General features: G+C 47.9%; 1 protein-coding gene across 2 annotated transcripts in view; it reads left to right on the top strand.

Moving 5' to 3' along the window:
• Nucleotides 1–16,943, top strand: part of FGF18 (fibroblast growth factor 18) — a 74,113-nt gene that overhangs the window by 26,393 nt on the left and 30,777 nt on the right. For both annotated transcript variants that reach the window (XM_057379754.1, XM_057379755.1), the window contains one exon: nucleotides 2,602–2,782. In XM_057379754.1, coding sequence (XP_057235737.1) covers nucleotides 2,602–2,782 — 181 coding nt within the window. The remainder of the gene's footprint in view (nucleotides 1–2,601; nucleotides 2,783–16,943) is intronic.

The raw sequence follows: 16,943 nt of genomic DNA, 5'->3' as shown, positions 1-16,943 counted from the left end.
CTAGGTCAGAGCTGAGCCCTTCCCGTGGCACTGATGGAGTGACACACGCTGGGCTGGCTGTATTTCGGGGCTCAGCGTCACCTGTTGATTCCTCCATCAGCTGCTCCTGGGCTTGGCTGAGGTGCGAGCTGAGGGTGGGGAGGAGGAGACATCATCTTCCTGTGCTGTTGGTGCCCTGCTCACCAAGGAAGGGGGCACTTAATTAGCTGACCTTAGGCAGTTCAATGGTGACCAACATGCTGGGGACACATTGGAGCTGAGCACAGTGCAGGAGGCTCTGTGGATGCTCCCAAGTCCATTCATGCGCTGCAGCTACGGGCTGGGTCCTCTGCAGCCTGAGTGCTTCAGAGACAATTAGAAGAGAATTAAAACATGTTTTGGAAAACAGATTGCCTTTTCTGTTGGAACTTTCTGGGAAAGCAAAGCAACCTGCCCTTCTCCCCACTTCAAATCCCACCTGTTTTGTTTTTTTCCTAGAAAAATGTGAAATTCATTAACATGTGGTGAAAGCAATGTAATGACGTATTCTTGATTTAAAATCTGTTTTAAATCTTAAAATGATGGAGCCAGAATTTWAACTGCAAATAGCCTTGCTTTGTGGGCACAAGGCAGACTGTCAGCATGACTGGAACACCTCTGGGTTTGGTAGTTTAGCATCCTCTGCAACAATGGCATTTGAAAAGAAAGCAAGAAAATATGTAGGAAGGAAAAAAGAAATTARTATTATTTCTGTCAAAAGCCAAATCATGCTAGCTGTGCTCAGGTGTGGCTGTGGTGCCTGGGGAGCTCAGGGCAAGCAGAGCCCAGCTCTGGGCTGACCAGAGCTCTGTCAGCATCCCACTGTGGCATCCTGCCATGCCCTCTGGCCAGGTGCCACAGCTGCTCCTTCTCTTGCATTGGATCACATTGCATTGGGCTGCCCTGTTTTCTGAGAGTGGGAAATATTGTGACCCTGTCTGTCACCTCTGACATCACTGTGAATGTCCCAGCATCATCCTGAGCCTTCCTTTGCCTGGTCTGTGCCTTTGCCTTCAGCTGCCTGTGGGCTTCTGACAGCAAAATCAGAGCTCTGTCACTTTCTCTCCAAAAATTCAAACAGCAAAATCCCAGCTTCTATTAACAGCACCACAGGCAATCCTACATCACTGTGAACTTCACTGTGGTTGCCCCTGTGCTGAACACAGGGTTTGGTTCAGGGTKCTTGCTGAAGGTCTGGTGCTAAGCAGCACTGCCTGGCTGAAGTTCTCCTCCCGCTGCAGGCATGGGTGTCCCTTAGATAACTGGAAATGCTGCAAAGTTCTATTGAGGTTYTGACATTCAGGCTTGAAAGTATTTSCTGGAATGAGATGACATGCAGTAGGCTAAAGTGGTGCTCTTTGGTGTGTTGTGGCCACCTGCCCCTACGTGTTTTAGTCTGGAATGGAACTGAACAATGGTTTATTGACCTTTTTCATTTTCATTGCCAGTTTCCTCCCCACACTGATACATCAGAACACTGCTGCTTGCAGGCTGTGTTTCTAACTGGGTTTTTTTTTGTCCTGTAAAGGGAAACTGCCACCAAAATGTCGCCCATCTGTGAGTTTGGAGTGGACAGTGTGTATGTTATGGTGCAAATGCTGCACAGATCACAGATAGACAGATCATGGAGCAAATTTTGGGCTTTCATATTATTWGGGTGTGAAGTGCTTTTTGGATGCATGGTGCCCAGTCTCCCCTTTGGGAGGGCATCTTGAGAACATTYGTGTTGTCAGGTTCTCTGACCTTGGGCAAGTCAGGACTCTGGAAGCAGAAGTGGGAATCCTGTTTTGGTATTTCTTGGGAATAGTTAAGATAGGAAACTAAATAAAAAGTTTATGGTAATATTTGAAGATTGTAGTGAACTCAGGTTAATTTACTCCCTTGGCCAGAACAAGCAGATGAGGTGGCTGAGGCAGCCAGACCSCTGCTGATCACAGCCACTGATGGAACAAACTGGTTTGACTCCCACCACTGCTCGTGACCTCTCCTCAAGAGAGATCTCCTGTGGCCCTGTTGAGGTGGACAGAAACACATCCATGGATGGTGGCCAGTGAAGAGCAGAGTTGGTCTACTGAAGGGTGTACAAGTGACACTTGTAGTGGGTTTTATWCCAGTGTGAAACTTGAGTCCACTCTGCCAAGGGCAGCAAAAACAGTTTTTTCCCTTGACTTCTCCCTGCAGTTAATCCAGGGAATCAGTGCAGCTGCTGCAGGTGATGCACCAAATCTCTGAGGAGGGGTCTGTCCCCAGTCTCCAGTTCGTGCTTGTGGAACTTGGCACAGGCTGTGCACATGCAGAGCCTTACTTAYGATCAGTGTGGCTGACCAGGATCAAATCAGAGCAGGGCCAAGCAGAAGTTTTTATTTCCAAAACCCCAGTTTGATTGTAACCCCCCAGGTTTGGTCACTGTGGAAAACTGTGGCTACAATTACACACGGAGCGCTGATGCCGCTGCCAAGTGAAGCGCAGCCTRATCTGAGCCCTCCAGTGCCATGTGCCCTTGGCAGGCTGGTGTGCATCCCTCTGCCCAAGAGGCTTGTTGTGCTCATGGTCTGTCCTGTTCTCTCTTCCCACTCCTGTCAGATGTTTGCTGCTGAGGAGAATGTGGATTTTCGGATACACGTGGAGAACCAGACGCGAGCGAGGGACGATGTGAGCAGGAAGCAGCTTCGGCTCTATCAGCTCTACAGCAGGACAAGCGGGAAGCACATCCAAGTGCTTGGAAGGAGGATCAGTGCCAAAGGAGAAGATGGAGATAAATATGGTAAGAATATTTACTGGGATCCCTCAGACTTCAGGTCAAAGGCTTTAATCAAGGATGTTGTGCTAAGAATCTCTTGGGAGAAAAATAGTAAGAGAAATAAAAAAAAACAAGATAAAAGGAAAAAAACACTTTCCAGGTTAAGAACATGAGATTTGTTTTGTTGGAGYTGCCTCCCAGCTGCAGGCAGTCCCSTGCAGCTCATAGTACTGCCATGCCCCAATAAATTAGGATATGGTTGAAGAGAATGTCATTCTGCCCAATGCACAGGCTCACAGTGTGCAATTCATAAATGATGCCTTAGTTGGCATTGGGGAAGTCCTTTCCCCGTAAACTCTTGGGCTTGTGTGTGGGTGAATCCAGTGTTTGAATGAATCAYTCTCATCTTTTCAGGTGGGAGAATATTTGGCTTGAATTGAAATTGAGAGCTTTGAGAGTATACCAGAGCTCAAGTCGAATCTCTGAGCATGGGTATCTTGCAGGAAAAACAATAATTGCCCTGTGCTAGCAGCACATTGGACTATTCTGATTGTCATTTGCACACAAGCAACATGCTGGAAATGCTGTTGGAGGCTAGGTTATGAAAAATGCTCTGATTCTGGTTCATTCTGAGGTGGTTGCAGCTGAGATGCTTTTGCTCTAGCTGGCTGTTGGGAGGATGTGAGGGCTGTTCAGAGCACTGGTCCTGTTTGTGTTTGGCATGTGCAGCCCCACATTGCTGTGTGGTTGCAGAGCTGTGTGTGTTTGCTGGCACAGCCATTCGTGTGGGATTGTCTGGTGCAGCACTGGTGAGGTGGAGGTGGACTATGACGATGGCCGGTCAAAATCTGGGACCGGTTGTTCCCCGAGGGAGCTTCAGGGGGAATGAGGCACACACTGAGCGTGAGGGCAGCTGCTGCCAGGGCCGGCACGGAGCAGCGTGAGCTGTGCCATGGGAAGCGATAGCCAGAGAGCACCTGGCAGGTAGCAAGTGACCGCCAAGACATTTGGTGGAGTCAACCCATCTCTCAGAGAAACCCTGCCCTGAGCTCTCATCAACCTCGYCCTTTGTCATTCCCAAAWTTCCAGATATTTCAGAAGTGAAAAGTGTCACTTGGCTGCTAATTATTGTGTCATTTTATTGCGTKCATCCTCCCAAGGTTTGATGCATAAACGAGTCGCTGGTGCCGCCGCCGCCCGGGGCCGGCTCCTGCCCGCGGTGGCTGTCAGGTGCCGTGATGGAGTTTTCCTCTCCGTGAAAGAAGGCGGCATTTACAGTGCGTGCATCAGGGAAGTGTTCCGGGAGCAGCTGACAAGTGCTAATTTATGTGTCAAAGCCCATCTTGTCCCCTTCATACATATGCAATCGTGTCTGAACAACAAATCCGCGCGTTCGGCAGCGTGCTCGTGGCCGAGGGCGGTGCTGCCACGGCAGAGCCTGAGATTCCCCGGCCGGGAGCTCCAGCATCCCTGCCTGCCCCCAAACCCCGCTCCCGGTTGCCCGAGTGCCCTGGCCGTGCGGTTGTTTGCCACCCTCGCCCCACGCCCCTGCCCCGGAGCCTCCCCATCAAAGTCGCTGGGGCTGCGGAGCCTTGGCGCGCAGCCCTGTGAAAGGTTATGGAAATGTGCTCCTCGTCCTGCTTGGCACGGAGCACTCGGAGCATGATAATCGGGGAGACAGTGAGGTGGGACACGGCGGGACGGGATGTGACCGCGCACAGCTCCTCTGGGATAATGGAGTGGGGAGAGATGTCGGAGTTACTGGAGTGAGAACCATCTGTGTTACAGCCCAACCTGGACACAAAGGCAAAGACACAGGGCTTATTATGTGCCGGGAACCCCTCCCCCTGAGGCATTATTAGGGAGTAACCTTTGATCAAGACCACAGAGAAGCTTAAACCGGGTCTGGGGATCTCAACAGTTGCAAACTTTTGATCCGCATCTCCGTCTTGTCGGTCAGGTCTGCATTTGGAGGAGGACACCTCTCCTCGCACGCAGCAGATGGCTGCGTGTCCTGCTGCCCTTTCCCTCTGCTTCCCTCTCCGCCTGCCTCCATGCTGGCACGGTGACACAGAGCCGGGTTTCGCTCCGGGGGTGCCCGCTCGTCCCCGGGCTGTCACCCCTGCGGATGGCACAGGCTCCCGCACCGCCTCACCGTCCCTGCTTGGGGAGGGATGTGCCTGGTGGCCYAAGGACTGCAGCTTGGGAAGGCTTTGGGAGGACAAGCAAGTCAGAAATGTCTGAGAAAAAGCAAGAGACGTGGGAAAATGTGCCCGTGAGCCGGCTCCAGCCATGAATTCTCTCAGCAGCTCGGTGCCATGAAGAGAAGGTGTTGCCAGGCASGGAGCACGCAGGCTCAGGATTCGCGAGGAAAGCTCTGTCAGGGCGAAGGTCGRTGGTGCTCATCACCAGCCCATTAGCACTAGCCTGTTTTAAGTATAGGGCAGCAAATAATGTTTTAGCATCTCTCTCGAGTCTTCCCTTACATTCACAACAGGGTCCAGATGCCTTTTTTTTTTCCTTTTACATTTTTTTTTCACATATCCAGYTTCCAAATGGCTAGCATGGGAGGGTTGTCCTGCCTTTAAAGAGAGGTTACTTTTATTGCAAGGTTTTATTGACATCTGTAAAACTTCTCACCTCTTGGTTCCTGAGAATGCTCAGAATAGAGGGGAGGTGGCAGATCTCAAGCAGGGAATTGCTTCTTTCCAAGCAGCAGCATGAGCAGCCAGCCCTAGCTCAGGGAGGAACGATGCTGCAGGGCTGTGGCAATCCAGCCCCAGGAATCCCCCTTGACTGTTTTTTCCAGGTGTGCAAATGCCATGTGCAAGGCAAAATGCATGCTCTACAAAGCGTAATTTTGCTGTCATAATAATTCCAGTGTGTAATTTTTGGTTCATGTATTCTTTGGGACCAAGATCTGGCCCCGTGTGTCAGATTTTTAAATGGCAAATTAAGTCAGTTAATAGAATTAATTCAGTCGATGTAATCCTTTTAATCAGATGGATTTGATCCCTTCTCAGATGAATTAGAATCCATTAGCAGATAAGTCAATTATTGGWCTAAATTAAATGTAATAATAATGCCTGCTGCTCACAGCAACACTAATTAATCTAAATACACTTACCTATCTCCCAGGGTTGTTTTTTTTAAAGGCTTAATTGATGTTCCTAAAGTGCTCTGAGATCTTTAGATAACAGATGATCTATGTGAGCAAAATATTATCTCTTAACAGGCTATAAACTAATTAAAGGACTGATCTATTTACAAATTACATTTTTACTTTAATCTCTTCAACCTATTCAGAAAGAGTTTGCACTGGCCYAGAAAAACAATATTGCTCTTATAAGCTTATTACTTTACAGGTTCCTAAGTGGTCCTTTCATTCAGAAAATGAAAGGGTGAAGGAGAAAAAACAACCATTAAAGTGCTGACAAAAATAAAAGAAAAGGACCTGGAACCTTTATATTCTACCTCCGATAAATGGTACAGATAGGGAAGAGAGGGATCAGTGACCTGAAACCTTAGATCCTTTAATTTATTTTCATTTCACAAAAGGCAGAAGACATTCTATCCTGTTTGTTCACGATCTGTGTATCCGGCGCAGCTGGGGAGACAGAGCTCTCTTGGTTGGGTGAAGGCATTTTTTGCCTCATTTGTCTTTCACAGCCATGGGATTTTCGGTTTAATTTGTCCCAGCTACTGCTGTCCTACGGGGCAATGAGCAGTGATAGCCATCAGTGGAGAGGTGTGAGAGCCCTTTGCTCCTCTGCTGGAGGGAACTTTAATCTGCCGGAGTGTTTGGGTGTCCTGAAGGCTGGGGTGTGGTGGTGAAGGTACATTACTGATCAGCACCTTCCGGACGGTGTTTTGTCCATGGATCCATTCCATCACAGTTTAAAAAACACCCTTGGGTTCCCCCAGGAGTTTAGAAACTCTCTTTTTTATAGACCTTCCCACTTACAAACTCCCCAGACTACAGCGTGGAGGCTTTGTTTGAGAACACCCTGTGCAARGGGCAGGGCACAGGTGGGACCTCTCAGCATCCCAGTGCTGGGCACTGAGGCAGTGCCAGCCTCTTGGAGGCGGTTTGGTGGGTTTTAGGTCAGAACTCTTGTGAGACAGGAGGTTTCGGGGCTTAACAGAGCTTGGGTTTTTTAGCGGGGTCAGGCAGACCAAGGAGGGAAGGAAAGGGGACTGTGCACGCGATACTGGGTGTGACATGCACATGTGACACATAGCATGCCCCGGGCAGATGTGATTTCTGGGTAGTGCAGAGAAAGCAAGGAGCTGAGAGAAATACGTGTCTGCTTCCTTGGGCCACTCCAGCCTGGGTGATGTGCCCTGCAGCCTCCACCTTCTGCTCAAGSTGGAGCTTCCCTGAGATGCCAGTGGACCTGCCCACGGAGAGTACATTACAGCTGTCTAGACATCAGCCACACTCCATCCTGCCAGAGATTTCATTTGTGGTAGAAGTGGGCTCTGTTCCATGAGGAGGTGTAATATGTGTGGAAAATATTATTATAGCAAAATAGCCTCCTTTAATTGACTCTAAATTTTGCAGGATTCCTTCCTAGGTTTGGATAATCCAGTGCTCTGCAGAATTAATGGCTGACATAGCACTTCTTCGGGTTTGGCAGCCTGACAGCTAATTTAGAACTCCCTAAACTCATTTCACTAATGACTCCCATTTGTTCTATCTGAAAGCCTGAAAACAAATGCAAAATACCAGTGCCATTGTCCCATCTTTAGCAAGTCATTCTTTCCCCTCTGTATTTCTGGCACCTTAACAGCAAGCTGCCTTGGGAAATCTGATTAACTCTTTCCCTTCCTAGAATAGTTTAAATCAATTTTGATCCCTCTCCTGGGAAGAGCAGGAGTGAAAAACTAAACTCATTGTGGCTGGAAGGCTCAGAATTTATCTGCAAAAACGATAAGAGATATAGTCCAAACAGCAATTTGGATTTGTGAAATATCGCTGTATTTCCACAATTTTTCCACGTGTATTTCCAAGATGCTTTTCTTCCCAGGAACAGGTGCATGCAAGGGTTTGTCGGTGCAGCTCAGCCCCAAATCCCGCCTGAGCTGGGATCTGTTTCGTAATTTATTCCACTGAACCATCAGGATGGCTGTTTCCCATTTAACCRACATATCGCTGCCTCCAGTCTATTCCCATTACAGTTTTGACATCACAAGACAAATAAATTTTTTAAAAGACCTTTTATCTTCTAAACCATTTATTTTCACTTACTTAGCCCGGGGGCAGAGCTGACCTCAGCGTAGGGGATGATCATTCACCATGGCAGCTGCACAGTCATCTGGGTCCTGAGAACTGGCCTGAGCCAAGCAGCTTTCGCCATCCAGCTGCTGTGTTGTGGCTCTGGGCTTTTCCCTTCTTGCCCCAAAATCCCTGATAGAGCTTTTTTTTTTTTTTTTTNAGGTTTAATCTGGGATGGGACAGGGTGGGCAATACCAAGGAGAATTTGTCAGAATGGGGTATATGGGAGAGCACAAAATGAGAGTGATTTTGCTTTCCAAGAAGGAGAAAACTGGGCAATAGCTTTTGGCGTGGAAAAGGATGCTATAGAGAAGATAATAGCTGTTATTTACAGCAAGGGGTATTTAAGGTTTATGTATAATATTTAAGGTTTTATCCAAGGCTGCCTGTGTGGGTTTGATCTTGACTCCCAACTGGGGCCTGTGCCCTATCCTCTTTTTTTTTTTTTTTTTTTTTTTTTTAGCCTTAGCTCAGAAAATCAGTTAAAACCTTCTAGTTTTAACCTGAATTGTGCCAATGAAGGGTTAAGAAACCAGGTATGGAGACCCATATTTTAGATTAATTCACCTTAAATGAGCTTAGTATTAGTTTTCAGTCTTTTCACTGGTAGAGTTTTTTTTTTTTTTTTTTCCCTTAAAACATCTCCTCTTTTCATCTGCAGTGGGCCAGTAGTGAAGCTGTCCCTTGAAAGCAGATGAGGGGATGAGCTGAAGCTTCAGGCAGCTCAGGGCTTTGCTGGCCTGTGGGGCAGGAGCTGGGCTGGGGCTGAGGATGGGGCAGGAGCTGGGGCTGAGGATGGGGCAGGAGCTGGGGCTGAGGATGGGTTCTGGGGTTGAGGAATGGGGCAGGAGCTGGGGCTGAGGATGGGTCAGGAGCTGAGCTGGGGCTGAGGATGGGACTGGGGCTGAGGATGGGCTGGGGCTCCCAGCTTGCTCCAGCAGTGAGGGGTCTCAGCTGCCCTCACCTTCCTGGTGGCTCTGAAAGGTTCCRTTTGAAACCCACTGTAAGCATCTGATACAAACCATCTGTACATTGAAGACATTTTTAGTTTTTATTCTGCTATATCCATTCCAGGGTGGGGAAAAGCCTTGCTTAGGCGGGATGAGAAGATTAAGAAAAAATCCAAGCCTTTTGTGTTTTGATTCATGASAAACCTATTTTGAACAATGAATTTGTTGCCAATTTCCTTTACTTTTGATTTTAGTAGCTGCTGTCCTGATCTCCTGCTGCCGCTGGCTTCACACCTGAAATCCATTCTCTGCAGCARTCCTTGTAACAGTGGTCCTGCAGTAACAGCAAAACCTGTCATTTATTTTTCCTCTGACACTAYCTTGATTTTGGATTTCCCCACTTCTGGATCCTGAGATAGCTTTAAAAGCCTTGACTTCCRTGGAAAATAGAATCTCCTTTTAACTCTGTGTCCAAACTTCAACTCTTCATAAGCACTGATCAGGGTTTGGAAAGCATGGGCCTGTCTGTCAACAAATATTAGGGACCCAGAAATAATGAGGAGAGGTAATTTAGAGATCTGCTGATAATTTGCCATTTTTAATTTCGGTGTGGAGTGGAAAGTGAGCTACAAGGTGAAAAATCTTCATTTTCAGGCAAGTCATAAAAGGGTTTTTGTTAACAGTTTGTGTGTGTATATAATTCTGCACTGTGATTTAAGTGTTCCATTAGAAATGCAGAATAGGAAATAGGATCCCATCTGTGAGCAATTTAAGAGGAAGTGAGACAATGGGGTCGATTGCTGCTTCAGTTTAGATAATCAATACAAATATTATTAGTATAGTGATTTATCTTCTTAGACACTTTATGAAAATGTGAATGCCAGATGCTGAAGACGGGTCAATATGATGTTATCTGTTCTTGCCTTGCTGTGTTTGTGGTGCTTTACCATGAAACTCAAKCAGCTGTTTCATTAAATATTCTTCCCTGGCTATGATGAAAAATACACAGAAACAAACTTGGGGCTCTCTCCTCCATGACTCTGGAAATGAACCGTGCATGTCAGTACAGTGATCACCTCTGTCTGAAATCTGCACTGGGGAYTGCTGGGGGGGCACTGGGATCTTAAAGRTCCCTTCCAACCCAGATCATTCTGTGATTCTGTGATGAAATTCTGGAAGAAGCATAATTTTCAGTATATTTCTAGGCCAGGAGTGATTCTGTGCACAAATGCTGAGAGAGATCCTTCAGATTTACTGCAGTTGTTCTGTGCTGGTGTCTGTTATCAAACCTTGTTTCTTGCTGAGGTTTTCCCATGTCTAAGCATTTGGCCAGTAATTCATTAATTCAAGTCGGTTCTTGGGGTGCAATTAAAAATACCCTACAAACAGGCTAGTCTGCATTTGCAAAAATGTTTTTAATTGCTTTTACTTTGGAGAGGAAGGAAAGAAAACATCGTCAACAAATGGTTTTGCACATTTTGCTGTTGGTGAACATCCCCATACATGATGTCARGCGGCCAAAGAGATTTTTTCCTTCATAAGAAATATTTGGAAGAAATGAGAAATGTCAATAAACGTATTTAGAATGGCCTAATTAAAGACAGAATCTTCACTAATGGAAAATTTGGTCTGAAGATTACACTTCTTCTTGAAGGTACCACGGAACCTCACTCAGTTGTTGTCTGCGATTCCCAAAGTTGCTTCCTGCAGATTTGGTGATGTTGGCATTGGCCACGCCACTCACCTGGAGCATCTCCTGCTCCCCTGTGCTGAGGCTGGGTGGGGGGACACTGGGGCTGGGCCCTCCAGACAGGGGAGGCAGAAGGAGCTTTGTTCCTCACATATAACGGAGTGGTGTGAATTTCATCATCTCAATGTCCTTATGTGTCCTTCCCTCATCCCAGAACCAGGTTATGCCAATCCCTCACTTCGTGGTGTGCCCACAGGAAAAGAGCTTTGCAGATGGAGAGATGCTAAGGAGACAGTGGTAATGGAGACCACGTTGGTAGCTTGGTTAGAAGTAATTATTTGGCGCTTTTAGATGCTGTGAGACTGTTCCTGTTTTCAGGTTGGGGTTTCCTCAAGAAAGGTGTTAAATTTATAAAAAAATAAGGCACTTCAGTCACTCAGATTTCACCKCAGCTCTTTGAAAAACCAGATAGGAATTTCCGCAGCTGCAAGGTGGAGCATAGCAAACATTAACAGCGCCAGTAGCTCTGCATGGCTGTCTGCAACAACAGGGAAGCGCCCAGACCCTACCAAACTGCACCGAGCCCCAAGCTMAGCAGAAAGATGAAAAATAATGAAACTGTGAAGCGGAGAAACTGCTGATGCATGACACTGAAAATCTGGAAGAGTCCAAAAAGGAAGCTGAAAATACCCCCAAAAAACTACTATCTGTGGCTTGAATGAAATAGTGTCCGATCAGCATTCAGAAACCACTGAATCCAGGCCATTCCAATACTGGCATTTTCCAGACTGCTTGCCAGTCAGATGCAGAGGAGAACACGTGTAGAGCGTCTGCGGTCTCAGCACTCACAAGAAGKGGAAGGCGAGCTGGAAGTGAAGGCAGTGAGAAGTCCTGGCCAAAAAGAAAGAACACCAAATTTCTCTTTCAGTGAGGAAGAGCGGGGGTATCGGGGTTCAAGGGAGGTGGTCATCTGTGAGCAWCTGTGAGCATCCCTTTGAATGAGCTATGGCAGCAATAAATTGTGCTTGCACCATACCAAACAAACACGTTGGTCCCTGAAGAACTTTCAGTATTTTCTGAATGCCCATAGCAGACAATTCATGCTTTAATGGTGACATAGGAGCTAAGACTTCAATGTATCCTGAGCTTTTTGTCCCTGAGTTGTGCTGTGGCTKCTTTGGGGACATGTCTGTCCTTTGCTGATGCTCCCTGGTTCAGTTGAGCTTGAAGCATGACTGGCTAGCGCTCAGTTTTTTTTGGCCCTTGTCTCTGTGAGCTGAAAGGCCTGCTCAGCAGCCTTCTCCTCTTGTGCACTTGCAGCTGTCCAAAAAGGTGCCTTTCTCCCCAAAGCAATGGGAACAAACCCTGCCATCTGCTGTGACCCTGCTGCCGTCCTGCTGTGACGAGCTCTGGGTTTTCTCCAGCAGTGATGGCAGCAGTGCTGGCTGGAAGGGTCTGGCCCCACGTAGCTCTGTGGAGAGGAGTCCTGTTCTCTGTTGCTGCTCAGCTGCCCTGGCCCCCATCCCAAAGGTAGGCCCTCATCCCAAAGGTGGGACAGAGCAGGAGCGGATGTGTCTCCTGAGTGGCTCAGTGGTGGTGGGAGCCTTTGGCGTTTGACCACATGGTGGGTGACCCAGGCTTGGGATCCYGGCTTCGAGCTGGTGTGGTTTGGTTTACATCTGATGTTCTCAAGTGCTTTTGGAAGGACCAGCAGGAGAGGAAATGGCTGTTTGAATGTGAGAGGGGAGCTRTAGCATCAGGGGATGTCGCCCACAGCCTCTGGAGGCAGCGAAGACCTCMGTGTAGAGAAGGGAAGGGCTAGGAACAGGGCAGCATGTAAACAGCAGATGAATCTAAAAAGTAATATCCAGGTGTCCCCCGCACCTGGTCGGGGACAGTTGCCAGGTTCACGGTTTGCAGGGGTGAGTGTTGAAGCACACTGGGGGATGCTTTGGGCTCCTGGTTTCAAATCACACATTGGGTTGAGTTAGAGAGGGAACACTGCAGCTCCCAAAAGCTGTTCTTGTCYTGTTGGGATCAGTGATATCATCCCAGCTTCCAGTGCTGAAGGAAGTTGCCTGAAAATAACTTCAGTATAAATCCCAAATAAGGTTTCTTTCTGCTGGTTGCAAGGAGGGATCACAGGGCTGGACCTCCGTTGCAGCTAAGGCTTGATTATCCTTTTTCCTACACTCCCGAAACTCCACCGACTTCAACAGAGCCATTCCTGGAGCTCCTGTGTGAGACTGAAAGGAGATTAAGTGCCCAGCAGTGCCTCCCATTCCTCCTGTGTCTTGCACCTTTGTTCAGACCTTGCATTTCAAACCATTTTAGCCGGTGGGAGGCAAATCAAAGCTGTTAGATTTGAGCCGGTGACAATGGCCTGGTGCTGTGTAGTGTGCCCAGCCCCTTGCCTTTGTGCAACGTTTGTGATTCTTGCCTTTATTTTATTTGCTTCGGCATCTGCATTTGTAACCGCTTTTTTCAAGTGAAGTTTCTGACTGGTGACTCATTAGGAGTAAATAGGCAAAAGGATATTGACTTTACCCCTACTAATTTGGGGGTGCTAACAAGCACATGTAAGAGCTTTATAGTCACCGGGCAAATTGTCCCACCTGGGGGGCTGGAGGAGGGGGAGATAAAAAGCATTACAAAGAAACAGCACTTTTGTTTCTAGCGCCTAGCCTTGGCTGTTCCTGCTGCTCCTGGAGTTGGGGTGAATGTTTGATGGCTACCATTGCTATAGCCTGTTCTGAGCTTCCCTGGCACTGTCTGGCACTGGCACCATCAGACCTGTGTGGGCGCACAACAGAGCTGAGATCGTGATGATGAGATGCTGAATGTGTTCTCTCAGAAATGAGGTGCCCTTTACAGGGGCTGGGGGAACAAACTCTCCTTGCCGTGCTGTGTGTGAGCTCAGGCCTGTGGTGTGCTGTGTGTGGGAGGGTAGCTGGAGACACTGAGTGGCTCCAACACAGCTTGGAGAGGTTCTGACAGCAGCGGTCCAGCAGTGTGGGATGGATGTGGCTCACTGTCATGGCTGGGGCAGCTCACTGCTGAGTCAGTGCTCAGTCCTGCTGGGGCTGGGGCCCAAGTCAGCTGCAGCCTGGCCCTCTCCAGTCACATTGGTGACACAGGAACTGCCACCCTTAGGGGTGTTTAGGTCAGGGTGGGTCAAAACTACGGAGTGATGGTCCCTAGCCCTGGTGGTCCTGCTCGAAGCAGAGGGTTGAGCTGGGTGACCTCTTGAAAGCCTTCTCAGCCTGAATTATTGCTTTGATGAGTGCCTTTCCACGCTGATTGTCAGAACAGAASTGGCAGGTAAAGGCATCAGTGATCCCTAGCTCTGAAGGCAATGATTTTCCTTTGGATACATTCAGCTGGACCCTTAGGAGGTGACTTTCATGGTTTGTGCCCCTTTGTGATTTTTGTGTTGAGATTTTAAAGAATTTGTGTTACTTTAAAAAATAGAGATAGGCAAGGTTTCTCATTCTCCCCCTTTGCTCATTCTTCCCTTTCCCTCAGCTGGGGGTGACCCACTTACGTGGGGAGGATGAGACCATCTGCACAAGGGTGTATAAGCTGTAGTTTATCTCAGAAGATGTGTGCCGGGGAGTGGAGGGGCGTGCTGTGTGATAACCAGTTCTCAATGCTCTCATCTCTGCTCCTTTCTGGGCATGAATCCCGTCTTCTGTGTGCTCGGAATGGAAGGAAGCAGTCACCAGCCTGGCTGTGTCCAATGTCAGGCTCTCTTGCCAGCTCTTTCCCTGTGGCTGTGACTTCAGCTTCACCCCTTCTCCTCCTCCTCTATGCCTGACCTGGCTGCAGCCAATATCTGTCTCTCAGCAGGAGTCAGAGGAAATGCAGCAAACTTCAGCTCCTGGGGCTAAATTGTTGTGCTCTCTAACAGCAAACTGTGTTGAACTAATTGACAACCAGCTTTAAACATACCCCAATCAAGTAAATGCATTGATTTATCTTTTCCTCTCTTGCCGAGCACTAAGCAGCTTCCAGCTTGGTTTCTTCCCCAAGAAGTGGATAACTTATCTATTGTGTAGTAAAACTGATGGGCAGTGTTGACTTCTATACAATCCTTTCAGTATGCTTAGGGAGGAAGGAGTTCTTATGCTTCTATGAATGTTTGACCACTTAAAAAAAAAAAGCAAAACAAAAAAAGCCCGACCCAAAACCACACAGAACAACAAAAGATGATCCATTTTCTCTGGATGCCTTTGAAAGAAGCTTAGTTTAGAGACAGACTGGAGAGAAAGGCTATTGATTTTGTTTGACCTCCAAAGAGACTGCGGTCAGTATATTTTCCCTGTTGGAAGTGGTTCAGGGCTCTGAATTTCCGTGTCAGCGTTTGTATTCTGAAGCGCATTGAAGCTTTTGCTGCTTCTTCAATAAATAGCAAGCTGTAGGGAAAGGTAATGCTGGTGTAAATTTATTTCCCTCTGGATCTGCCCTTCCTTTCTTTTTCTTTCCTATGTAGCTTGGTTGTGTTGCTGATGAAGCATTTAAAATCTTTTTCATTGAATGCTGAGCAGGTTCGTGGGTTAACCTGAGACTACAAGCATAGTTTTGTAATCCCTCTCTTGCTTTTTCCGGGGCTGAGCCAGGTCCGTTCCCAACCTCTTGCCTGAACCAGCAAGGAGCAAAATGCCTTCCTGTACAGAGTAATAAATGCTGTAAAAACCACCATCCTCTCTTCTACCCTGATTATTCTCAACCTTTGCAGAGTAAAACCTTCCTGATTTTTGCTTAATCTCCCGAAGTGAAACAGAATATTCTGTCTGGGGACTCAGTTGTATTGGAAATGCTTTGTTTCGTACTGGTCTGTGTACTTCTGAAGATGTTCTTGAAAATGACTTAAAACAACTGACGTGCCGGCTCTCTGGCGGCCACCTATCAAAGGATGGCTTTCAGGGATGGGAATGCCTGTAGGATAGGTTGATTGTCAAGTGTAAAGGAGCTTCCTGAAGTTCCTTGAGAGATGAGCAGTGCCAGCAGGCATCTTGTCATGCCAAGGTTATCTCCTCCTAATTTAACAATAACCCTTCACACGGTCGGGGTTTGGGCTGTGTTTTCTGCCTGCTTGGCCACAAGGTGAGCACAGCCACTTTGCTGCTGTCAGCACATCAAAGGGCAGCCTGATAAAACTGCCACAGCCTAATCAAGTCACAGTAGAGAGCTGCTGATGTTGGGTACCAGCTGCTGAGCTCCCCTGTTGGCTTTGGCAGCATGAGCTCCATTTGTGGCCCACGTGAACAGAGGTTCCTCTTGGAATCCCCTCTTCAAAGGAAGGGTTGGTCTTCCTGCCGCTGCCAGCCTCACCTCTGCTTCTGGCTGTGTGCTGGCTCAGGGTGGAGGCTGCTACTGTGGGTTTGTGAGACCCGCAGCCTGTGTGGGTTGCTGACAAGGGCAYAGCATCAGTTTCTAACTTAAGTACTTCATTTCCCAGAGAGCAATAGCCCAGTGCATCCCTAAAAAATAGCGAACGGTGGAGGATCTGTTTGTGCAGTGTGTGCCAAGCCAAGCTGAGGCTGCAGTGTAACTCCACTGTGTTGCTTGTGTAACTCCACTGAGTTCCCAGAGCAGGACTTTCMGGGTTCCCCAGAACCTTTCATTGCTGTCTTTAGCCCAAACACCCTTGTCCCCACACCTGAACCCTCAGTTACATTAACCCTTTGCAGATGGCTCAGCAGTCATCTCCAGGAGCGATGAGGAGGGAGAACTGTGACTGTTGAGCCCCTGCGCAAACACAAGGGTGAGGAGCTGCTGGGAAGGGCTGTGGGAGGGGATGGGTTTGCTGGCAGCACTGCCCAGCACCGTTCACCCTGCACCTCCCCACGCCTGGAGCTGCGCGAGGGGGTGCCTTGGGTGCTGCCTCCAGCCTGCCCGGCCACGCTGGGCACTCGTCTCTCCTGGCTACTGCTGATGCGAATTATCCCTCGGCCACTGTCCCCGAGGCTTGTGTGGCGAGTGGCACTCTTCTGTTTGCACTGGACCACTGGGGAGGACAATGCAGAATGGCTGCTGTGGGACAATTCAGTCATATTGATTACTAAATTGATACAATAAGTATTATATGCATTGTATTAATTTATAATTATTACTTACAATATTTACAAATCGATACAATTATTATTTTTAAATTAATACAATATTCATCAACACACTGCTTGCTTTGGGAGTAAGTAGTCCTGAGCCAATGGTCTGAGCACAGACTGGGCTGTTCAGGTATTGCTCACCTCAAGATTATCGTGA

The sequence above is a fragment of the Malurus melanocephalus genome, unplaced genomic scaffold (assembly GCF_030028575.1).
Source record: "Malurus melanocephalus ecotype Western Australia unplaced genomic scaffold, MMel_1.1 scaffold_420, whole genome shotgun sequence".
In the NCBI taxonomy this organism is placed as follows: Eukaryota; Metazoa; Chordata; class Aves; order Passeriformes; family Maluridae; genus Malurus; species Malurus melanocephalus.
The sequence above is the reverse complement of the archived record's forward strand: the minus strand, read 5'-3'. Positions and strand labels throughout refer to the sequence as shown.